Below are 26,651 nucleotides of genomic sequence, written 5' to 3'. Positions count from 1 at the left end.
GGAGCCTCTGTGGATGTGAGAGATGAGATGGTCTGTTGTTATGTTGGAGGCTCTGTGGATGTGAGAGAGATGAGATGGTCTGTTGTTATGTTGGAGCCTCTGTGGATGAGATGAGATGAGAGGGGTCTGTTGTTATGCTGGAGGCTCTGTGGAGGCAGCATTGGTTTTAAGTGTCCAGCAGGGATGGCACTGAGGCACCAGTGATCTTCTCTGCAGTTCTCACAATCCTGCTCAGTCTGTGTCTTTCCTCCACTCTGCAGTTGCCGAACCACAAAGTGATGCAGTAGGTCAATATGGTTTCGATGGTGCCCCTGTAGAAGATGGTGATGGCTGGAGTGGGGAGGTCTGCGGAGGAGGTGGAAACGCTGTTGGGTCTTCTTGATGATGGCTTTGGTTGATGATGGCTTTGGTGTTGTAGCTTGAGGTCATACCATCAGTCACCCACCCACTTCCCGCTGTTAACTTTGGGTCTTCTCCCACTAAATCACCCTTTTGTTTTTGGGAGATCCACTTCCAGGCTCACTCCTCATGTGTCAAACAGACAGGGCTTCATCCTGGCCCCTCCCCTCTATTTATGTGTCAAACAGACAGGGCTTCATCCTGGCCCCTCCCCTCTGACACTCATACAGGAGATACAGGTGATACAGGTGTCACCTCAGCAGCCAGCCTCATGCACGCTCTTGTTTGCAAACTGCACAGCTGGTGGAAGTCCCAGAGGCCGGCCAGAGTAGTCTGCCTCTAACCCCCCAGGCCCCAGGCACACACTGCCTGCAATAGTGCTGCAAATCTCCCCTGACATCACCGGCTTCCTCTCCACCACACACACACACACACACACACACACACACACACACACACACACACACACACACACACACACGCACACACACAGTCAAGTTTATTTATAGCACCATTCACAGAGCAGAGTAAGAAACAAAACTTAAAAACAAGGGCAGAAAAAAACTGAAATACAGACAGAAAAGGCCAGTGTCACCCAGAGTCTTATCAGTCTGACGACTAATAAGACTCGGGGACAGACGGCTGATATTTTGGGACTTCCGGTGTCGAGCGGACATCTGCACCAAGACGTCCGCTTCCGTCGTTTGGTGTAAGGATCGGCGATGCGGTGCACCGGGGCCCAGAGCTGTCAAGGGCCCATGAAGAGCGAGTCTCACTTTGGGGAGACGTAACGTACTTACGCTTTCTGCTGCAGTCCCACTCCAAATACACTTCCATGCTGAATTATGCAGTCAGCATCATGTAGCTCACTAGGCCAACGAATGCTATTAGCTTTAAGTTGAGTTTACTGGATTCAGTGGATTGGCGTCATCGTATGGGAAAATACGAACGCGTTCTCTTTCCAACGCGTCTTCAGCGGAGTCTCCTGTGAGGTTCTGGTGACATCATTGACCATATATGGAGCTGGAGCAAGAGAGGAGGAATATCCCTTCACGTAGCGTAGCCGCCCCTCTTGTTTACCCTTCGGGGGTCCTGCTAACGCACAATAGACGGCTAACAATCTGCCTGATGAAAAAATAATGAGTAAGTCCATATGACAAAAGCCACTGGCAAAAAGTATCAATCGATCAACTCCAACTCCATTCTCGCGTCAGTCAGCCTGTAAACAATGACCGTGGCTCAAGGAAAGATACGTCTTTAGCTGCTTTTTAAAAATGTCAACAGAGACAGCAGATGTGAAGTCCAGTGTAGGGCGATCCACAGTTTAGGTGCCATCATTTCAAAGGCTTGAACATCTTTAGTTTCCAGCCCCGAGCGACCAGTAAGCCCTGGTCAGAAGACCCGAGTGACCTGCTGGTGATGTAGGGATGGAGTTAGGTCACTGACCATGCAGGGCTCTATAAGTGATTACAAGAAGCTTAAACGCTGTCCTGAATCTGATGGGAAGCCAATGTAAGGAGGCTAAGATGGCTGTGATCCTCCTGCTGGGCCTAGTAGTCAACAGCCTTGCAGCAACGTTCTGGACCCTTTGTGGACGGTTCAGGGAGGACTTGCTGAGGCATGTGAAGAGGCAATTACAGTCATGTAGGCGAAATGAAACAAAGGCATGAAGAATCATCTCCAACTCTGCTTGAGACACGACAGCCTGGAGTCTGCCCATGTTTCTTAGATGGAAAGATCTCACGCCTTTAGAAACACCTAAAGAAGCCCCACTGTAAACCAGTGTGTCAGCGTGATGATGAAGGAGGAGGAGAGACCCTATCAGCTCCAGCCTGGTCACCAGAATAAAATGTTACGTTTCTGCAATTCACAGAGATGTAGGATATCACCTTACCAAGAATAAACACCATACCATACCATACCTTTCACATCTCTGAACCCAAATACGTCTCATATCTAGATGCACAGTGTATCAGCGTTATACATACAGTACATATCTAGATGCATGTACAGTGTATCAGCGTTATACATACAGTACATATCTAGATGCATGTACAGTGTATCAGCGTTATACATACAGTACATATCTAGATGCATGTACAGTGTATCAGCGTTATACATACAGTACATATCTAGATGCATGTACAGTGTATCAGCGTTATACATACAGTACATATCTAGATGCATGTACGGTGTATCAGCGTTATACATACAGTACATATCTAGATGCATGTACAGTGTATCAGCGTTATACATACAGTACATATCTAGATGCATGTACAGTGTATCAGTGTTATACATACAGTACATATCTAGATGCATGTACGGTGTATCAGCGTTATACATACAGTACATATCTAGATGCATGTACAGTGTATCAGTGTTATACATACAGTACATATCTAGATGCATGTACAGTGTATCAGCGTTATACATACAGTACATCATATCTAGATGCATGTACGGTGTATCAGCGTTATACATACAGTACATATCTAGATGCATGTACAGTGTATCAGCGTTATACATACAGTACATATCTAGATGCATGTACAGTGTATCAGCGTTATACATACAGTACATCATATCTAGATGCATGTACAGTGTATCAGCGTTATACATACAGTACATATCTAGATGCATGTACAGTGTATCAGCGTTATACATACAGTACATATCTAGATGCATGTACAGTGTATCAGCGTTATACATACAGTACATATCTAGATGCATGTACAGTGTATCAGCGTTATACATACAGTACATATCTAGATGCATGTACAGTGTATCAGCGTTATACATACAGTACATATCTAGATGCATGTACAGTGTATCAGCGTTATACATACAGTACATATCTAGATGCATGTACAGTGTATCAGCGTTATACATACAGTACATATCTAGATGCATGTACAGTGTATCAGCGTTATACATACAGTACATATCTAGATGCATGTACAGTGTATCAGCGTTATACATACAGTACATATCTAGATGCATGTACAGTGTATCAGCGTTATACATACAGTACATATCTAGATGCATGTACAGTGTATCAGCGTTATACATACAGTACATATCTAGATGCATGTACAGTGTATCAGCGTTATACATACAGTACATATCTAGATGCATGTACAGTGTATCAGCGTTATACATACAGTACATATCTAGATGCATGTACAGTGTATCAGTGTTATACATACAGTACATCATATCTAGATGCATGTACAGTGTATCAGTGTTATACATACAGTACATATCTAGATGCATGTACAGTGTATCAGCGTTATACATACAGTACATATCTAGATGCATGTACAGTGTATCAGCGTTATACATACAGTACATATCTAGATGCATGTACAGTGTATCAGCGTTATACATACAGTACATATCTAGATGCATGTACAGTGTATCAGTGTTATACATACAGTACATCATATCTAGATGCATGTACAGTGTATCAGCGTTATACATACAGTACATCATATCTAGATGCATGTACGGTGTATCAGCGTTATACATACAGTACATCATATCTAGATGCATGTACGGTGTATCAGCGTTATACATACAGTACATATCTAGATGCATGTACAGTGTATCAGCGTTATACATACAGTACATCCCTGGTTTGCAGACGTATTAAATGCTAATGTTTTATTCTGCCAATTGTTGTTTTAGAAACACCTAAACCCCAGGGTGTGTTTTCAGCTCAGTCTGTCAGTGTGATGAAAGAGGGGAGAGCTTATCAACCCCCCTCACACACACACACACACGCACACACACACACACGCACGCACACGCACGCACGCGCACACACACACACACACACACACACACACCATCACCAGCAGCTCAATACTTCTCCCTCATTGATTTTCTGTAGGCCTTGCACGGCCGTCTGTCTCTCAACACAAAGGAGTCGCCCTCCACAGCACCGTTACACTGTTGTGTTTCTATGGCAATGGATTGTCCCGGTCTGTTAAAAGTGGACTTAACGTTAAGAGTGGCACACACAACAGATCACATGTAGCCCCAGAGGGCACACACAACACAACAGATCTCATGTAGCCCCATTCGTCCGATCTCCTTCACACTTGATGGGTGTAGTCTTACTGCAGTGTGTGTCTGGTGTGATGGTATATTGATGAACTTTGAATAGATAAGCGAACAGCGCTCTGTGCAGCAGCGGCCGCGGCGAACGGGCACTGCAGTGCTGTTACAGTAAAGCTGAATTCCGGCATCTTAATAAGTGTCACTCAATTGTGCCTGTGTGGACGCCCGGCCAAGCCAAAGGAAACATGGGGGCTCGAACCTGCAACCGTCTTGTTGGGAGGCAGGGATCCTACCACTGCACTACCCGGACAGCTAGCCTATGGTTTGAGGAGCTCTTGAGACCACTGAACTGGCAGTGTTGAAGGTTGTGCACAGTGCAGTATCTCACACTGAGGAAGCTAGACGAGTCTGCAGTATCTCACACTGATGAAGCTAGACGAGTCTGCAGTATCTCACACTGATGAAGCTAGACGAGTCCAGGACTCCAGGCTGGGAAGTCATTTCCTAAAGGAAGTACAAGTGCCTCCCTATCTCCTCATCCCTGCCTCAAATCCACTGAAGTGAGCCAGGCGAGCCTCATCGCTGCCTCAAATCCACTGAAGTGAGCCAGGCGAGCCTCATCACTGCCTCAAATCCACTGAAGTGAGCCAGGCGAGCCTCATCACTGCCTCAAATCCACTGAAGTGAGCCAGGCGAGCCTCATCACTGCCTGGATGTGGAGGACAGGGAATGGGAGGTAGGAAGGATAGGAGGGCCGGGGAAGAAGACCATTTGGCAGAGAGAGAAGACGAGAGGGCACCTCATCATGTACTCCAGGTCTTCTAGAGCAGAGGTTCTCAAATGTTTTTCAGCCAAGGACCCTTTACAAGATAGAAAATATACCGGGGACCCCCTCATTCTGATTTGTGATTTTGGGCTAAGCTTAATTGTTTCCACGGTAATGTGCTTGACTTTTTTTTTTTATTACATTACATTTACATTACGTCATTTAGCAGATGCTTTTGTTTTGTCCAAAGCGACTTACAATATCACAATTTGTCAACAGTACAGAAAACCACTATGCAACACAATCAATGAGAGCCAAGATATAAGATCAGGTTCAAAGCTAACTGCTTTGAGGGAAGTTACCAATTTATGTGACTGATGTTTTTCCAAAAGCTCCACATGGTCGCATTTCTTTTCACAGGGAAATTGAAGATATCAGTGGTGAGAACATGTACTAAAAACATGTACTAAAAACATGTACTGCTCATTCATTCATCAACTGAACTCCTGTTGAAGAGTATTATGCAAAACAGCCCTGTACTATCTATATCATCCTATACTGCCATGCTTTGAAAGAATCAAACATTTATTAGAAGGGACATGTTTTGTTGTTGTTTGTTTGTTTTTGTTTTTCTCCAACACTATAAAGTTCAGTTGATTCTGGAGGATGGCAGATAGAGAGAAGGCCATTAAGATTGTCAATAGAATTAACAACTGCTCTCTTGTGTGATTTTGAAAATCTAAGGAAAAGTCACAGATGGACATTTTAAATTCCCATTGTAAAATTTCAAACAACACTCAGCTGATGGCAACTTGGCCTTGCTAGTATTTAAAAGAAATCCAGTGTAGCAGCTGTCAAATGATGATGTGCACAGATTGTAATAAATCTTTGGATGTACAGTACTGAGAGAATCCTTCCAAATCAGTTCACTCAGCTGCTGTTGAGTAGGCTGACTGGCTGTTATTGGGATGCGTTTCACACTGCAGCATGTGTGCGCAGCCTGACGAGACATGTTGTGTCCTCCCAGCAGGTGGCGCTGTGTTGTACAGACCATGGCTCTCTCCTGGAGTCTGCTCCTGGCGTTCCTGTGTGCTGTCCTGGCAGTGTCCCGTGGTGCCGAGCCCGGAGCCGCTCACGGCAAGAGGAGACAGGCGCACACCTCAGCGGGCGGCAGTAACGCCCTGCACTACCCCAGGTAGGCCTGACACCACAACTGCTTGTTCGTCGATATATTGTCCCAGAAATAATTGCGATAAATGATATTATTGTCATTTTAAGTAAATTTTTTTGCCAGTGGTTTGGGTCAGTGGTTAAAGTTAGGGTTAGGTAGGTTTAGGTAGGTTTAGGTTTAGGTTTAGGTTTATGGCAACTAGTGGTTATGGTTAGGGGAAGTCTCCAGGAAATGCATGTAAGTCTATGTAAATACCCCAAAAGTGACCCAAGTAAGACTGTGTGTGTGTGTGTGTGTGTGTGTGTGTGTGTGTGTGTGTGTGTGTGTGTGTGTGTGTGTGTGTGTGTGTGTGTGTGTGTGGCGGGCGGGCGGGCGTGGGTGCGTGCGGGCGTGGGTGCATCTTACAGGCCAAACCCCGGGTCATGTCTCTATATACTGTATCTTACAGGCCAAACCCCGGGTCATGTCTCTATATACTGTATCTTACAGGCCAAACCCCGGGTCATGTCTCTATATACTGTATCTTACAGGCCAAACCCCGGGTCATGTCTCTATTCACCTTATTCTTTGCCCACACATGGACGCTTCCGCATTACGTCATTTCGTAATAGTATTTCCGTTTTGACTTGCCAAAAACCCCGCAGGCAAAATGGCCGCGCACACTCCGCTCCTAAAGTGGCAAAATTACTCCCCCATAAACTAACATATCTTGGCCAATACGTATGTAACATACAAAATAAAACAACCCGTAATATCTTAATTTGATGTAGAATGCAGAGGACATGTAACTGTTTAGTTAAACTTGCATTCCAGGAATATTGTGCTCTTAACACATTCACTGCCAGCCGTTTTTCAAAACTGTAGTTAGCTTCTGCCAGAGGGTTTTTTTGAGGATTCTGGCTCATCTTTCAAGAGCCGAGGATTCGTTTCTGTTAGGATTTTGTGAACACACAATATCTCAAAAGAACTAATAGAATGTGTGCTTTCTCTGTCTAAAAGAGTTAGTTTGTAGAGTTAGTAGTTATGTAAGCATTAGCAGTTGAATACAGCATGGTTTCAGCGTCTGTAAATTTATTCTGAGATAAACGGCTTTTTGTGAAATTCGATAGAACAGTCACTTTAACCATTCATTTTTGGCATCAGTAAGACGTCAGACATCTAAACAATAGTTTTGAACAGTAATTTCCTCCATAACAGCAGGAAACACCCCTCTCCTTCAAACTCCTCCCTCCGTGTGTGTTCTTCTTGGCTGCAGCGGGCGTGTCACAAGCTCGTTGCTGCTGCTGCTGTAACCTCGCGTCACCAGGCTCACTGCTTTGCTGCTGCTGTGCCTGTCTGCTGGCGGCCGCTGGGCAAGTCTGGATGGATGGGCTCGCTCGTTTCTTGGGGTTCTGAGAGCTTTGATGAAGCTTTTGCGATTCTGGTCTTATTTATGCTGCGTGTTTCAAAGTGTGTTCCACCCGTAATCTATTATGCAAATTTGCAAAACCCCACCGCCAGCTCCCAAGCGCGAAAGCGTTTTCGGCAATCCATTTTCATGATAATGGCTTCCTCACACTGCTTTTTGCTTGCCTTCCTCTAGAATGGAGAGCACTGTCGCCACTTAGTGGGTCGGTGGAATGGGTTGTACACGTTCGGTCGCTCCAATATTTTTATAGGAGACGTGGGGGGCATTGATCCACGTAGCACCGTCAAAAAAACATTTTTTTTTTTTTTGAAGTCTCAACTCGTCATTGGCAGTGAACCGTTGGAATTTTTTTGACGAGTCAACTCGCCATTGGCAGTGAACGTGTTAAGATGACGTTAGTGGAGTCGAGGCTGTTGCGTCCTGAAACCCACATAGGTTGCGTGCGATTCGAGGCGTAAGCTATGTGCGTTTTAGCGTAACCTATGTGCGATTCGAAATAACGCATCCGAGATAGAAACGTTATGAATATAGCCACGTTATAAACAACAAACTAACGCTGGTGATCCGTATGGAAACAGTGTTACTCGAAATGGTTAAAAGTTATATCAATTTGGTCATTCAGTGGCATTTTACTGCCATATAACATAACTAACTAGTGGCTAATATTAGCCACAGAAGGCAACTAGCACTGAACCGGAAGAACGGTTTGCGTTGAACGCGGAAGAGAGAAAAAGTGGGCGTGGTGAATAAGGTGAATATACTGTATCTTACAGGCCAAACCCCGGGCAAGCTCTCCTGGGCCACGGCTCCGGCAGGGAGCGGGGCAGTACGGGGCACCGGGGCCCGGCGGCCCGGGCCGGGCTGCTGTCCCACCACAGGCCGCTGCACCCCCTGGGCCGACCCGAGGATGACGGCACGGGGCTGGAGGGGCTGAGTCCCGTCAGACTGGAGATGGGTCCAGGCAGGGAGAGAGACAGCAGGGCTCGCCTGGGCGTCAAGACCCCCACCCACGGCCGGGACAAGCACCCCCTGCAGGGCAAGGGGAGGGGCCACGCACACGGGAACGGCCACGGCCATCAATTTGAGCACAGGAGACACGGGAGTCGACGTGACAAGGGGGCGGGGCGGCATGGGAAAGGTGAGTTGGAGCCAGGCGGCAAGCTCCGGGTTGGACAGATGAAGCCTATGAGGAAGTGATCAAATCTGTAGTTCCCCGAATAGCCACTTAGTGGCTCCAAAAGGGAGTCATTCCCCATTCACCCCCATGTTAAAATGCCCAACCTTACAACAGAAAAGCGCTGTGGTCTAAAAGCTTTGTGCTTGTTGATACAGTGTATGTATGGTTGAAACAGCCAGACACACCTGCTCTCACTGACAAGCAACAAAGAGCTGTTGTTGTCTTTTCTGTGGTTGTTGCATAATTTGTATATTACTAGGGATCTGGCAGCCATTACTCTACGCGCGCTTGATTCCTAGGCTCGCCCGCTACGCGGGCTCGCCCATCCTGCAGCTCGCATTCGCAGCTCGCCTACTGTGCGGCCTTGCCCGCAGCTCGGCTGCTGTGTGGCCAATGATTTATGACATCACTGATGATGTCACAGTGGGATTTATGACATCACTGATGATGTCACTGTGGGATTTATGAGGGATTTATGACATCACTGATGATGTCACAGCGGGATTTGATCAGTGGGATTTATGAGGGATTTATGACATCACTGATGATGTCACAGTGGATTTATGACATCACTGATGATGTAACTGTGGGATTTATGACATCACTGGGATTCATGAGGGATTTATGACATCACTGATGATGTCGCAGTGGGATGTATGACATCACTGGGATTTATGACATCACTGATGATGTTACAGTGGGATTTATGACATCACTGATGATGTCACAGTGGGATTTAGGACATCACAGTGGGACAGTCACAGTGGGACAGAGAAACAGAGAAACAGACAGAGCCCTAGCTCCCATTTACTGATGATGATGATGATGATGATGATGATAATGATGATGATACACTGTTTATAATCAGGTGTGCAGGAGACCTGACCAACAACTGCTCTGGTTTCAGAATACACAGAGAATGGGGCTTGATTCAGTTCAACTTCAATTAAGTCACATGACAGTAGCATGGTTAAAAGCATCCTGATCATGTGACCTCACATTCTGTTTCGCTCTGTATCAGTCTGATCATGTGACCTCACATTCTGTTTCGCTCTGCGTATCAGTCTGATCATGTGACCTCACATTCTGTTTCGCTCTGCGTATCAGTCTGATCATGTGACCTCACATTCTGTTTCGCTCTGCGTATCAGTCTGATCATGTGACCTCACATTCTGTTTCGCTCTGCGTATCAGTCTGATCATGTGACCTCACATTCTGTTTCGCTCTGCGTATCAGTCTGATCATGTGACCTCACATTCTGTTTCGCTCTGCGTATCAGTCTGATCATGTGACCTCACATTCTGTTTCGCTCTGTATCAGTCTGATCATGTGACCTCACATTCTGTTTCGCTCTGTATCAGTCTGATCATGTGACCTCACATTCTGTTTCGCTCTGTATCAGTCTGATCATGTGACCTCACATTCTGTTTCGCTCTGTATCAGTCTGATCATGTGACCTCACATTCTGTTTCGCTCTGTATCAGTCTGATCATGTGACCTCACATTCTGTTTCGCTCTGCGTATCAGTCTGATCATGTGACCTCACATTCTGTTTCGCTCTGCGTATCAGTCTGATCATGTGACCTCACATTCTGTTTCGCTCTGCGTATCAGTCGCCCACATTGATCTCCTGAAATGACAATGTAACCGAGCCAATCAGGGACTGCGTCATCACTGATGACGTCATCGGGCCAACCAGGGCGACCGCTGGCAAAACAGTAATGGCGTGTCCTGAAGCAACGAGTGTTAGCGTTAACGTTAGTAAACAGCCATAAGTGCAGTTACTGCAGAAATAGACTCAATAAGAAGAATTAAATAAGAACAAGAGTCTGATGCTATGGACTTAGTTTGGATTTGGCAATAGATCTCAACAGTCACGTGAACAGAGTTCCTCATTCGTTCTTATGCTGTATAACGAGTTTTAACAAAGCCAACCAGCGACCTACTGAATCATGAGTGACCATAAAATATTTCACTTGGAGCAAAAACAACAAATAAAAAGCATGAAAATAAATCTAATTTTCAATCGATCTATTTTATTTTTGGCTTTTATTTTTGGCTATGCCCTCCTCTCCTCTCCCCTCCTCTCCTCTCCTCTCCTCTCCTCTCCTCTCCTCTCCCCTCCTCTTCTCTCCTCTCCTCTCCCCTCCCCTTCTCCCTCCTCTTTCCTCTCCTCCCCTCTCCTCTCCCCTTCTCTCCTCTCCTCTCCTCTTCTCTCCTCTTCTCTCTCCTCTCCTCTCCTCTCCTCTCCCCTCCTCTTCTCTCCTCTCCTCTCCTCTCCTCTCCTCTCCTCTCCCCTCCCCTTCTCCCTCCTCTTTCCTCTCCTCCCCTCTCCTCTCCCCTTCTCTCCTCTCCTCTCCTCTTCTCTCCTCTTCTCTCTCCTCTCCTCTCCTCTCCTCTCCTCTCCCCTCCTCTTCTCTCCTCTTCTCTCTCCTCTCCTCTTTGCTCCTCTCCTCCCCTCTCCTCTGCATCTCTCTTCTCCTCCCCTCTCCTCTGCTCCTCCCCTCTCCTCTCCTCTTCTCTCCTCCCCTCTCATCTCCTCTCCTCTGCTCCTCCCCTCTCCTCTCCTCATCTCCCCTCCTCTTCTCTCCTCTCCTCCTCCTCTCCCCTCTTCTCTCCCCTCCTCTCCTCCCCTCTTCTCTCATCTCCTCTCCTCTGCTCCTCCCCTCTCCTCTCCTCTCCTCTCATCTCCCCTCCTCTTCTCTCCTCTCCTCCTCCTCTCCCCTCTTCTCTCCCCTCCTCTCCTCTCTTCCCCTCTCATCTCCTCTCCCCTCTCCTCCCCTCTCCTCTCCCCTCTCATCTCCTCCCCTCCCCCGCCTCCCTCTGTCTTTCCAGGCTTTCTTCTGGAGCCTATGCGGAGCTCCATGCTGAAGGACAGGGACCTCTCTCTTAGCTTGACCCCGCCCAGTGACCCCCCCTCCCCCATCGCACACGCCGCCTTTGGCTCCGGCTCCTCCACGGTTACCACGGTGATGAACGAGCATCCCCCAACGCTGCCCCCAGCCTCCACCAAGCCCCAGGTACCCCTCACCCAAACCCCAGTGCTTATCAAAGGGCTAGAAGTCTCTTGTGCCTGCAGGCAGCGTGCAGAGCGGGGAAACAGAGCCAAGATGTGGGGCTGCTGCAAACCTCATAGCTCATGTGGGAATGTGTGTGAACCTGAAAGTGTGCTGTCTTTTGGTCACAGCATGTATGATAGATAGGACATGATATGTATAAAGTGTGCTGTCTTTTGGTCACAGCATGTATGATAGATAGGACATGATATGTATAAAGTGTGCTGTCTTTTGGTCACAGCATGTATGATAGATAGGACATGATATGTATAAAGTGTGCTGTCTTTTGGTCACAGCATGTATGATAGATAGGACATGATATGTATAAAGTGTGCTGTCTTTTGGTCACAGCATGTATGATAGATAGGACATGATATGTATAAAGTGTGCTGTCTTTTGGTCACAGCATGTATGATAGATAGGACATGATATGTATAAAGTGTGCTGTCTTTTGGTCACAGCATGTATGATAGATAGGACATGATATGTATAAAGTGTGCTGTCTTTTGGTCACAGCATGTATGATAGATAGGACATGATATGTATAATAACATGCAGGCGTCTGGGGTCAAACCCGTACAGCTGAGTCTACTACTGTAGTACAGGTCGTCTTGTCCCTTGTGGCAGAATGAATATATGTATTGAATAGACTTCATATTTTTCTCTCGCCAACAGTCTGTGGGCACATGCATTGGAGAATCTGCGCTGTGTGTGTGTGTGTGTGTGTGTGTCTGTGTGTGTGTGTGTGCGTGCGTGCGTGTGTGTGTGTGTGTGTGTGTGTGCGTGCGTGTGTGCGTGTGTGTCTGTGCGTGTGTGTGTGTGTGTGTGTGTGTGTGTGCTTGTGTGTGTGTGCATGCGTGCGTGCGTGCTTGTGTGTGTGTGTGTGTGTGCGCGTGCGTGCGTGCGTGCTTGTGTGTGTGCGCGTGCGTGCGTGCGTGTGTGTGTGTGTGGGGCAACACTTACCATCTGTCACTATACCGCCCAGCACCATGCTTCAGCAATGCTCATATCCTCAGACCAGCCCAAATGGATGATTCTCCTTTGTTGGGCTTTACTCTGCTATGTGAGGAGGACTGAGGGGCGCGACCCCTCTCAGCCCTGACCAGCTCCAGTTCCATTACCAGTGCCTTGCTCAGGGGCACTGACAGGAGTATTAACCCTAACGTACATGTCATCATACATACATTTGATGGTGGGAGGAAACCGGAGCGCCCGGAGGAAATGCACGCAAACATGGCGAGATCATGCAAAAGCCACACAGAAAGGACCTGCGACGGACTGGGATTTGAACCCGCGTCTCGCGACCTTCTTTTTCCAACGTTAAATGCAAATTGAACAACTTAAAGGGGGACTTACCCCCCCAGATATGTGACAAAACGGCACGCTGCTTGATTTGAAAAAACCTATGGGAAAAACCAAGAAATGACCGTCTCCTCTTGTCTCACTATACTCTTTGGCTGTGCTCAGACGGCTCAGACAGGAAACGTGGAAATGTTTTACTGGAAATCGACGCCATGACAGTTTACCCACCACATTACAAAACAAAGTTATATGAGAGCTACAAAATCTTTATAAATATCAACAACTAGCCAACGCTGGTGGCCTGTATGGAAACAGCATTGCTCAAAATGGTTGAAAGTTATATAAATTTGGTCATTCAGTGCAAACTACTAAACTGCCATTGATGGCCATGTAACTAACGTTAACGCGAGGTTATCGGCCGGCGGCCGCGGCAGAACACAAACCCAGGACAAACACGCTCTGAACACGCTCTAATGTAATCACAATGGGAGATTTCTGCACGTTATTACCGTGTCCAACTTGTCCTCTACACTGCCATGAAGTCCGTTTTTAATTTTCGTTTGGGGGGTTTTCGTGATTCATGTCAAAAGGTGCAGTGCACCATGAAGGAATCACCCTCTCGTTTAGCACGAGACCCATTTAGCGAGTAGCCTGCAGCTGGGTGGGCCGCAGCACAAACACAACATTCTCCCCCTCCCTCCTCCTGGTTGGGTGGTTCTCAATGTGGGGTCAGGGGACCACCAGTGGTCATTGAGAGGATTCCAAGATTCTCTGTTGTCTCTCAACCTAATATATATGGAATTCTGGACAAAATTATATCTAGGCTACATAAAAAAGAAAATATATATATATATGATTTGCATCTGAGAGACCAAATCTCATCATATTGGGGGTCCATATAGCCCAAATGTGAACTAAATTAGGGCTCCTTAGTATGAACAAGGTTGAGAATGATTTACAGCAACACAATGGCATTTCCTTCCTTTTATTTCTATTTATGCTTATAGGGGTTTTTATTGATAGTATTATGTTACATCACCACATGGTCATCTTGGTAGGAAAATAACAGGCGATTGTAATCAAAACATTGGTTATGTTTGGGCAAGTCAAAGTGTTTTGGTTGTGTTTATGCAACCAACACAACTTGGTTAATGTTAGGATGATGCTTTGGGTTGGGCTTAAATCAACAAAACATTCAATGTGACGGCTCTCCGGTGTGAAAGAAGTGTTCACGCCCTCCAACACCCTGACTGGCCACCGCGCTCTTTCACTAGCCAACTCTATGACTTACTGGCCACCGTGCTCTTTCACTAGCCAACTCTATGACTTACTGGCCACCGCGCTCTTTCACTAGCCAACTCTATGACTTACTGGCCACCGCGCTCTTTCAGTAGCCAACTCTATGACTTACTGGCCACCGCGCTCTTTCAGTAGCCAACTCTATGACTTACTGGCCACCGCGCTCTTTCAGTAGCCAACTCTATGACTTACTGGCCACCGTGCTCTTTCAGTAGCCAACTCTATGACTTACTGGCCACCGCGCTCTTTCACTAGCCAACTCTATGACTTACTGGCCACCGTGCTCTTTCAGTAGCCAACTCTATGACTTACTGGCCACCGTGCTCTTTCACTAGCCAACTCTATGACTTACTGGCCACCGCGCTCTTTCACTAGCCAACTCTATGACTTACTGGCCACCGCGCTCTTTCACTAGCCAACTCTATGACTTACTGGCCACCGTGCTCTTTCACTAGCCAACTCTATGACTTACTGGCCACCGCACTCTTTCAGTAGCCAACTCTATGACTTACTGGCCACCGCGCTCTTTCAGTAGCCAACTCTATGACTTACTGGCCACCGCGCTCTTTCAGTAGCCAACTCTATGACTTACTGGCCACCGCGCTCTTTCAGTAGCCAACTCTATGACTTACTGGCCACCGTGCTCTTTCAGTAGCCAACTCTATGACTTACTGGCCACCGCGCTCTTTCACTAGCCAACTCTATGACTTACTGGCCACCGTGCTCTTTCAGTAGCCAACTCTATGACTTACTGGCCACCGTGCTCTTTCACTAGCCAACTCTATGACTTACTGGCCACCGTGCTCTTTCAGTAGCCAACTCTATGACTTACTGGCCACCGTGCTCTTTCACTAGCCAACTCTATGACTTACTGGCCACCGCGCTCTTTCACTAGCCAACTCTATGACTTACTGGCCACCGTGCTCTTTCACTAGCCAACTCTATGACTTACTGGCCACCGCGCTCTTTCAGTAGCCAACTCTATGACTTACTGGCCACCGCGCTCTTTCACTAGCCAACTCTATGACTTACTGGCCACCGCACTCTTTCAGTAGCCAACTCTATGACTTACTGGCCACCGCGCTCTTTCAGTAGCCAACTCTATGACTTACTGGCCACCGCACTCTTTCACTAGCCAACTCTATGACTTACTGGCCACCGCGCTCTTTCAGTAGCCAACTCTATGACTTACTGGCCACCGCAACTCTTTCACTAGCCAACTCTATGACTTACTGGCCACCGCGCTCTTTCAGTAGCCAACTCTATGATGTGTGTAACACATATCTAACATGATATGCAACGTGTTTTGGGTTCAGAAACGTGATGTTCTCTGTGGATTGCAGAACGAGCAGGCTGGACTGTTGGATGTCTGTATCCACAGGCTGATTAGTATTCGGTGTACTGTTTGTCTGAGAGCCCAGGAGACCAGGTGTGCATGTCTTTATTCAGAGGGCAGTCAAATATTATTGGCCCGCAGAAGAAGAAGAAAGTGATAGGCTCACCTGCACCTCGGTTCAATGACACGGGCAACGCTGCGAGGGCTCTTAATTAATGTTCGATCCCCTGTTGATGGTTAAACGAGCAGCCAGGCACTGGTCGCCCGTTGCAATTAATCTAATTGATGTTTCCATATACGTCCTAAGGGTGAAAGGAAACGAGTATGGATCTATACGTTGAAGAGCTTGGCAGAGATCCTTATTTTCTGATAGATGACTCTCAGGTTTTCTGCCCAGTTCCCCAAGAGACCTCTCCCAAAGACCTACTGATTAAATTATCTTTTTCTAACATTATTATTTTGTTTATTCTATTTGATGGAATTGGCCGTTGTAAAGCCTTTTTGTTGGATTTTATTGCAGGAGGTTATGGCCGAGCAATTCGCCAAAGAGTTTTGTTTTACAGCGATGACATCAAAACGACAGACCCTCAAGCAATATTTCACTTTGGAAGAACATTTGCATTTTTAACACATGCATTCCTTATATGAATTTATGGATCAGTCCACAATAAGTCAACGACTGACATTAACTACCCAGGGATTCTGTACACATCATCAAAAAAATCATTTTCTTGTTATGGAAAATTACGCACAAGAAAAATGGCTTCTTGAAAAGAATAACCTGCAGTAGAACACAAAACAATATTATCAGGGTTCTATCAAAGTATTTGTTTGGCATGTTGGAAGTGTGACTATGTGGACAATGTTTTCAAAATAAAAGTGAGTCACTGATCAGTGCTGGAGGGTAAAGCAGTCAGACTGCTTACAATTATTACTTTCATATTTCTTTCATATTGTTTCATTTCTGTGAGCGGAAAAAAGTGTAAATCCAGTGGAATCACTTGCAGACATGCTACTAATTGAAAAAATAGATTGAGGTTTACTTACTGCACAACCGCTGGCTACCGTTACACTCACACCCCACAACCTCACGTTACACTCACGCCCCACAAGCTCACGTTACACTCACACCCCACAACCTCACGTTACACTCACACCCCACCACCTCACGTTACACTCACGCCCCACCACCTCACGTTACACTCACACCCCACCACCTCACGTTACACTCACACCCCACAACCTCACGTTACACTCACGCCCCACCACCTCACGTTACACTCACACCCCACCACCTCACGTTACACTCACACCCCACAACCTCATGTTACACTCACACCCCACCACCTCACGTTACACTCACACCCCACCACCTCACGTTACACTCACACCCCACAACCTCACGTTACACTCACACCCCACCACCTCACGTTACACTCACACCCCACCACCTCACGTTACACTCACGCCCCACAAGCTCACGTTACACTCACACCCCACCACCTCACGTTACACTCACGCCCCACAAGCTCACGTTACACTCACGCCCCACAAGCTCACGTTACACTCACACCCCACAACCTCACGTTACACTCACACCCCACAACCTCACGTTACACTCACACCCCACAACCTCACGTTACACTCACACCCCACCACCTCACGTTACACTCACGCCCCACAAGCTCACGTTACACTCACACCCCACAACCTCACGTTACACTCACGCCCCACAACCTCAAGTTACACTCACGCCCCACAACCTCAAGTTACACTCACGCCCCACAACCTCACGTTACACTCACGCCCCACAACCACATGTTACACTCACACCCCACAACCTCACGTTACACTCACGCCCCACAACCTCACGTTACACTCACGCCCCACAACCTCACGTTACACTCACGCCCCACAACCTCACGTTACACTCACACCCCACCACCTCACGTTACACTCACACCCCACAACCTCACGTTACACTCACACCCCACCACCTCACGTTACACTCACGCCCCACAACCTCATGTTACACTCACGCCCCACAACCTCACGTTACACTCACGCCCCACAAGCTCACGTTACACTCACGCCCCACAAGCTCACGTTACACTCACACCCCACAACCTCATGTTACACTCACACCCCACAACCTCACGTTACACTCACACCCCACAACCTCATGTTACACTCACACCCCACAACCTCACGTTACACTCACACCCCACAACCTCACGGCACCAATCTAACCGTTTCTGCCGCAACCGGGGATCGAACTCTGAACCTTTGCCATGGAAGGTGGACGCTCTAGCTAGGAGGCTAAAAGGTGTAGTGAGGATGACACGACCGCTGGCTACTGTTACATGACTGTCTGTGTCTGCATGAACAATACAAATGCTGTGATGTATTCCAGGCTGCGGCCGCTCATGTCCTCTGTTAGTGATCAATGAGTTGTAAAGCGCCTGTCGTCTGTGTGAGGGCATTTTATGAATGAGTGGAGGCTTACTGCTCCTCATAACAACATTGTGTTTCATGAAGAACACCCTGAGTGTGTTTACATGTACCCTAATCACCCTGCTGCCAATATGCTTTACCATCATAATGAATTGAGCATTCAGCTGACGAGACATTTCACACATTTGATCCTGTAACTCAGTAGCTCTATTCATTGTATTCTAGCTCATATGCTAACTCAGTAGCTCTATTGAATAGAGTCTATTCATTGTATTCAGATACTACAGTAGCTCATTATGCTGCAGAGTGTCACATGTGGGATTAGTCGTTAATGCTCCTCTTCATATTCTGATCACAAATGTCCTTGTATGCATAAATAAAGAGGGTATTAATTTAACCATGGAAACAGAATTTACACAGAATGTAAACTAGAGAGACCATCTTGCGATAGGATCACACCAGCCGTGATGCACACAACTTAAAGCAGCTACGAGCAAGATTTTCGATTGTTATTAAACATAAACAGTCTAAATTTAATATCGATGCATCACATCTTACCTCTAATAGTAGACGAGACCAACGGCGAGTAGTCTCGCTTGAACCCCGAGTGAATCGGCCAGTGTTGTCTTCACGATTAGTCTGTCTGCGGCCGGGGCAGATCAGGAAGTGAAATGAAACGGTTTGCGGCAGCCACTTCGGCCATAACCACAAAATAACAAAATTACTTCCAAACAAACTGTTAGAATATAACGAGAGATGTTCGCGAGAGTAGCAAGCCCCTGCATGGCGTTCTCCGTGTTTATGGTCTGTTGCTAGGCAGAGCGAAACGGTTGAAGGCAGGCAGCTGCCGTAAACCTTTTCGTTTCACTTCCGGGTTTATCCGGCCCACCGGTAGACAGAGAGCCTGGTGACGCGAGGTTAGACAGACACAGACTCTATAATCATCAAGAGAGCAATCTCCGATTCACACGGCTTTGGTCTCAGCTACTATTATAGGTAAGATGTGATGCATCAATATTATAATTATACTGTTTAATAACAATCGAAAATCTTGCTCGTAGCTGCTTTAAAACGAATGTGGGCCAGGGGTGTAAAGTTGGGGTAGATAGATGTCTCCAGGAGCACATTTTGCCTTGACTGACACACATAGACAATGTAGCCCCGCTGTCGCAGCTGGTAAATATAATAAGAAGATGGGATGTGGTGTTCCATCATACGTGGACTTCTCCTGCAGGATGTGAGCTCAGTGTCAATGTAAATGCTGCCACTGAAATGTGATGAGCAACCAGTTCTAAGGTGTGGCTGCAACGTATTTCCCCTCTTTCAGAAGTCTGGCCGAGGAAAAGGGGAGGTGATGCCCACTCTGGACATGGCACTTTTTGATTGGACGGACTATGAGGATATGAAACCCGTGGACTCCTGGCCACCGTCCAGGAAGAAAGGTCAGTATTCATCTGTAATCATTCACCTGTCTCAAAGTGTCAAACTCACTCAATCAAGCTGAAATGGCCCTAATCATCAGAATGCCACTGTAAAATGAAAAACTACAACCCCCACGGGCCACGGCTTTTGAATTCTGAAAAGCTCGGATCTTGCTTGACCTCTGGAGAACTGCTTCATTTCTGTCCCCCTTCTGGCGTTTTACTTTAGTAAACATCAAGTCAGTTTAAGTTTACATACTTTTTGTTTTACTTTAGTAAACATCAAGTCAGTTTAAGTTTGCATACTTTTTGTTTTACTTTAGTAAACATCAAGTCAGTTTAAGTTTGCATACTTTTTGTTTTACTTTAGTAAACATCAAGTCAGTTTAAGTTTACATACTTTTTGTTTTACTTTAGTAAACATCAAGTCAGTTTAAGTTTGCATACTTTTTGTTTTACTTTAGTAAACATCAAGTCAGTTTAAGTTTACATACTTTTTGTTTTACTTTAGTAAACATCAAGTCAGTTTAAGTTTACATACTGTTTGTTTTACTTTAGTAAACATCAAGTCAGTTTAAGTTTACATACTTTTTGTTTTACTTTAGTAAACATCAAGTCAGTTTAAGTTTGCATACTTTTTGTTTTACTTTAGTAAACATCAAGTCAGTTTAAGTTTACATACTTGTTGTTTTACTTTAGTAAACATCAAGTCAGTTTAAGTTTACATACTTTTTGTTTTACTTTAGTAAACATCAAGTCAGTTTAAGTTTGCATACTTTTTGTTTTACTTTAGTAAACATCAAGTCAGTTTAAGTTTACATACTTTTTGTTTTACTTTAGTAAACATCAAGTCAGTTTAAGTTTACATACTTTTTGTTTTACTTTAGTAAACATCAAGTCAGTTTAAGTTTACATACTTTTTGTTTTACTTTAGTAAACATCAAGTCAGTTTAAGTTTGCATACTTTTTGTTTTACTTTAGTAAACATCAAGTCAGTTTAAGTTTGCATACTTTTTGTTTTACTTTAGTAAACATCAAGTCAGTTTAAGTTTACATACTTTTTGTTTTACTTTAGTAAACATCAAGTCAGTTTAAGTTTACATACTTTTTGTTTTACTTTAGTAAACATCAAGTCAGTTTAAGTTTACATACTTTTTGTTTTACTTTAGTAAACATCAAGTCAGTTTAAGTTTGCATACTTTTTGTTTTACTTTAGTAAACATCAAGTCAGTTTAAGTTTACATACTTTTTGTTTTACTTTAGTAAACATCAAGTCAGTTTAAGTTTGCATACTTTTTGTTTTACTTTAGTAAACATCAAGTCAGTTTAAGTTTACATACTTTTTGTTTTACTTTAGTAAACATCAAGTCAGTTTAAGTTTGCATACTTTTTGTTTTACTTTAGTAAACATCAAGTCAGTTTAAGTTTGCATACTTTTTGTTTTACTTTAGTAAACATCAAGTCAGTTTAAGTTTGCATACTTTTTGGATGATTGACAACTAACCTGACACTATCTGAATTGGGCTGAAGAAGAAATGCACACCCATATTGCAAAGCAAAGTGAACGTCACTTCCTGCTTCAGCACCGTACCAGAGATTTTCATCCGCCATTTATTTTCCCATAGACATTTCGTAAAATGCCTATAAAAAATAGTTTGACTTGTTCAAACCAAACAGTTCAGATACATTTAGAATCGGGAGAAACCATAGAACATTTCACTCGGACCAAAATGTAAAAAACAACATCGAAAAAATATTCTCTTTAAATCCGCAATTTTCTTTAAACGTTTTTATAAGCATTTTACGAAATGTCTATGGGAATATGGAGGATGAAAATCTCTGGTACAGTGCTGAAGCAGGAAGTGATGTTCACATTGGCTCTATTAAAACAAACTCAGAATCATAATGATGTGCTACACTTGTTTGACCCAGGCCATGTGCAAATTGTAAATGTTGGGGTTACAGGACGTGATCATACTGCCAACGTGTTACAGTTACGTTAGTGTTACAGTGTTACTGCCAAAGTGTTACAGTTACGTTAGTGTTACAGTGTTACTGCCAACGTGTTACAGTTACGTTAGTGTTACAGTGTTACTGCCAAAGTGTTACAGTTACGTTAGTGTTACAGTGTTACTGCCAAAGTGTTACAGTTACATTAGTGTTACAGTGTTACTGCCAAAGTGTTACAGTTACATTAGTGTTACAGTGTTACTGCCAAAGTGTTACAGTTACGTTAGTGTTACAGTGTTACTGCCAAAGTGTTACAGTTACGTTAGTGTTACAGTGTTACTGCCAAAGTGTTACAGTTACGTTAGTGTTACAGTGTTACTGCCAAAGTGTTACAGTTACATTAGTGTTACAGTGTTACTGCCAAAGTGTTACAGTTACATTAGTGTTACAGTGTTACTGCCAAAGTGTTACAGTTACGTTAGTGTTACAGTGTTACTGCCAAAGTGTTACAGTTACATTAGTGTTACAGTGTTACTGCCAACGTGTTACAGTTACGTTAGTGTTACAGTGTTACTGCCAAAGTGTTACAGTTACGTTAGTGTTACAGTGTTACTGCCAACGTGTTACAGTTACGTTAGTGTTACAGTGTTACTGCCAAAGTGTTACAGTTACGTTAGTGTTACAGTGTTACTGCCAAAGTGTTACAGTTACGTTAGTGTTACAGTGTTACTGCCAAAGTGTTACAGTTACGTTAGTGTTACAGTGTTACTGCCAACGTGTTACAGTTACGTTAGTGTTACAGTGTTACTGCCAAAGTGTTACAGTTACATTAGTGTTACAGTGTTACTGCCAAAGTGGACTGGGAATCCAAAGGCTGTCATCCATTGAGAAATAACCAGCTCTGTGTTCTTTGTTTTTGTCACTTGCCTGCTGCAGACAAGAGGCGAAGTAAGAACCTTAGCAGTGGCAATGTGACTGTGGATGCTGATGCCATCGAGCCATGTGACCACCACCTGGACTGTCTCCCAGGTCAGTTTGGGCCATTCTGTTCACCACTTCTTAACAACCTCTGTGATCTAACCAAAACGAATGTATGAATTCACAACGTATTGAACTGTTTTTCTCGCCTCCAATTAGGACCAATTAATTAACAAGGTCAGATAGGATCTACAGATAAGATCTACGGATAAGATGTACAGATAAGACGTAGACAATGACGTAGAAGGAATGGATGCTCTTCTCTGTTATAGCCCCACTTTATCATTTTTAGGCTGATAAAACGGGTATACTTTCATATCAAAATCTTGTCTAGTGCAGCATTCATCAAGTTGTGTTTCACTGTTTCATATGAAACCTCCATGTGATGCGTGTTCAGCTGTTGATTTTCACATGGTTGCTCCACCTCAGGTTCTTGTTGTGACCTGAGACAACACGAGTGCAAATCTCACAACCGAGGCCTCAACAACAAGTGCTACGACGACTGCATGTGTGAGGATGGTGAGTGAGGACCACGTAAGCTCTGAGGTCATAACATCAACGCCATTTCATTCAAACCGTAACTAACCAGAACACAGATGTGTTCAAGAGCAATCAACTGTCTGCTGTTATCAGTCTGCTGTTATCAGTCTGCTGTTATCAGGCATCAGGGCCTTTTTTCTAGTCTCACTGTTTCTAATCAAATGAAATGAAGTAAGTGGTGCTGACTAGAGGTCCCCAGAGACAGGGCAGAGACAGGGACTCTGTCCTGTGAGTGACCACCGTCCTTCGGATGACATGTTAAACCCAGGTCCTGACTCCCTCTATCACCACTCTTCACAAGAGTAGGGGTGTAACCCCGGTGCCCTGGGGGGTGTAACCCCGGTGCCCTGGGGGGTGTAACCCCGGTGCCCTGGAGGGTGTAACCCCGGTGCCCTGGGGGGTGTAACCCCGGTGCCCTGGGGGGTGTAACCCCGGTGCCCTGGCTACATTCCCACACAGGCCTTCCTTCCATCATGGCCACCTAATCATCCCTCGATATCTAATTGGCTCTTTCAGTCCTCACCTCTCCACTGTGATAGGCTGATGTGTGCTGAGCGTTCTGGTGCAAACTGGCTGCCGTGCATCACCCAGGTGGCTGCTACACCTCAGTGGTGGATGAGTTGAGTCCCCCCATCCCACCCCCCACATACACATACTCCCCGATATGTGAATCACTTTGGGTGCCTTGAAAAGCGCTATATTTCCATAGTGATGATATTTACATTCATACACACACACACACACACACACACACACACACACACACACACACACACAGTCTGTCTTTACCTGTATATTTGAATGTTTATGCACTATTCAAATCTTAATGTTGCTGTACTTTCTGCTTTAACCCAAAAGCCTGGCCAGGGACAGGGGTTACAAATCAGCCTGCTTGGCTAGAAACCTGCATGGCTGGCATTTATTTTGTATTTTATGAAACAATATCTAATGCATTTTCCCTGTTAAATAAGCGAATACATAAATAAATACATAAATAAATAAATGAGCACTGGGCATTTTGCTGTATATGTGCACCGTTACAGTAGCATTCTCCATCTCACAGAGTGCATTTAAATCTATGGCTAAAGGATGATCTATTCTGTTGATTCCAGGGTTTCGTTGCTACGCTAAGTTCCACCGGAAGCGACGCGTGACCAGGAGGAGGGGCCGCTGTGTGGTGCCAGAGTCAGCCAACAGCGAGCAGGGAGGCTTCATCACCATCTGACCAGGGAGGAGGAGGAGGAGGAGGAGGAGGAGGAGGAGGAGGCGAAGGGAGGAAGAACAGGAAACACGGGATGGTGCACGTGACACAGCTAACGGACCGAGTGCTTAAAGGCGACAGCTTGCTGGTTTGAGCTCATTCGTTGTTTTTCCCACAGTGCACAGCATCCCAAACGCCATCTGATGCTGTCAGTTCAAAAGAAAAAGAAAGAAGAAATGTAAAAAAACAACAACAACAGATGACTCAGCTGGAGACAAAGCAAGCCGCCATCTTTAAACACTTACTCAATTCATTTCTGAATCCCGTACGTCAGTCTCTTAATTTGTTTTCTCCACGTCACTACAGAATCATAAGCGACGAATACGCAGTCTCTCTCCCCTCTGATTGTCTGAGTCAAATAGCGCTTGCAAAGAAGTCTTAGTATTTGTTTCATGTGCTGCAGTACCGGATGGATGCTTTTACTATCATGTTTCAACCCATCCTGATGACATGATCTCACGTTAGCTCTGTTCCAAACTGCTCCCCATTACACAAATGGTGGACTACAGTATATAGTGTGTTGTGTTGGCCATTTTGTACTAGTGTCCCAATTTGATTCATTACTGTATATATAGTCCACTATAAAATACCCACAATGCACTACAATTTCTAGTGAACAGAGAACAGAGAACGTAACCTACATTTCCTCCCATATACCACAATGCAATGCTGTCATGTTTACCAAAGGAGAAGAAGAGTGAGGTAGTCTACGAAACTCGTTTGATCGTTCCCCAAATAGTTCACTCTATCGAGTGAGTGAGTGAGTGAGTGCGTGAGTGAGTGAGTGAGTGAGTGAGTGCGTGAGTGAGTGAGTGAGTGCGTGAGTGAGTGAGTGAGTGAGTGAGTGAGTGTGTGAGTGAGTGAGTGAGTGAGTGCGTGAGTGAGTGTGTGAGTGAGTGAGTGTGTGAGTGAGTGAGTGCGTGAGTGAGTGAGTGAGTGTGTGAGTGTGTGAGTGAGTGAGTGTGTGAGTGAGTGAGTGCGTGAGTGAGTGCGTGAGTGAGTGCGTGAGTGAGTGAGTGAGTGAGTGAGTGAGTGAGTGAGTGCGTGAGTGAGTGCGTGAGTGAGTGAGTGAGTGCGTGAGTGAGTGAGTGAGTGAGTGAGTGAGTGAGTGCGTGAGTGAGTGAGTGAGTGTGTGTGTGTGTGAGTGTGTGAGTGTGTGAGTGAGTGAGTGAGTGTGTGTGTGAGTGAGTGAGTGAGTGAACCATTCGGAACACGGCTATTCTGTTTCGCTCCACAGATCAGTCTGGACTTAGCCCCGCCCCCAGCGATTTCCAGAAATGACAACGTAACAACCAGCCAATCAGGGACCTGTGCCGTAGTTGATGACGTACAGTAACCAGCTAATCAGGGCTGGCAAAACAGTAATGGTGTCTCCTGAAGCAATGAGCACTAACGTTAACGTTAGTAAGCTAAACACAGCTGTAAGTGCAGTTATTGCAGAAATAGACTCACTAACAACAATTGAACAAGAACAGAATAGCCTAAAGCACCAGCGGAGTTTCTCTGCGGAAAATACATTTTTGACGTTATTCCGAGTGGATTTGGATTGGATTTGCCGACGCTGATTGGCTGATGGAGTTGTCTGTCAAGTGAGTCAAGTAGTCCTGCCCACTGAAATCGATGTGGGTGGCTGGAAGTCCAGACTGATAGGCTACATGGAGCGAAACAGGATGTGAGGTCACGTTATCAGGGTGGTGCTAGGGTTTTACTGCTTTATGGCAATTCAGTTAGTGTCCAGCAGGGGGCCCCTCACAGAAAATTACACTCAACTGACTTTAAAATCCTTATCTGTAACTCTCTGATGCATTTTATTTCTCTGTCTGTCACCTGCACCATCTGGTATTCCACGCATTTAAAACAATTATTTACAAATGCTGTTTGACCCCCTTCTGATGCCCTGTACTGTAAATATGAATGTGTTCAAATCGTTTGCCAATTTGCCAATGACTTTTTTTTGTATTGATTCCACTGCTCTTTGAAGGTACTTACTGTAGTATGTACTGTAGGCTTTCCTTTGACATGTCTTAATATATGTTTTATTTATGCCATACTTAAACACCACTCTGTC

At 45.3% G+C, this 26,651-nt stretch overlaps 1 protein-coding gene across 1 annotated transcript in view; it reads left to right on the top strand.

The window, feature by feature from the left end:
* The window catches only part of draxina (dorsal inhibitory axon guidance protein a), a gene marked incomplete at its 3' end in the record, with an annotated part of 41,558 nt that extends 17,011 nt beyond the window's left edge, over positions 1 to 24,547 (top strand). The window contains exons 2-8 of the mRNA XM_083661703.1: positions 6,261 to 6,425; positions 8,583 to 8,947; positions 11,822 to 12,006; positions 19,761 to 19,875; positions 22,741 to 22,833; positions 23,212 to 23,301; positions 24,435 to 24,547. Coding sequence (XP_083517829.1) covers positions 6,283 to 6,425; positions 8,583 to 8,947; positions 11,822 to 12,006; positions 19,761 to 19,875; positions 22,741 to 22,833; positions 23,212 to 23,301; positions 24,435 to 24,547 — 1,104 coding nt within the window. The 5' untranslated portion in view covers positions 6,261 to 6,282. The remainder of the gene's footprint in view (positions 1 to 6,260; positions 6,426 to 8,582; positions 8,948 to 11,821; positions 12,007 to 19,760; positions 19,876 to 22,740; positions 22,834 to 23,211; positions 23,302 to 24,434) is intronic.
* Between the last annotated feature and the right edge of the window lie 2,104 nt (positions 24,548 to 26,651).

This window comes from Poromitra crassiceps (assembly GCF_964638095.1).
Source record: "Poromitra crassiceps genome assembly, chromosome: 27".
Classification (NCBI taxonomy): Eukaryota; Metazoa; Chordata; class Actinopteri; order Beryciformes; family Melamphaidae; genus Poromitra; species Poromitra crassiceps.
The sequence above is the reverse complement of the archived record's forward strand: the minus strand, read 5'-3'. Positions and strand labels throughout refer to the sequence as shown.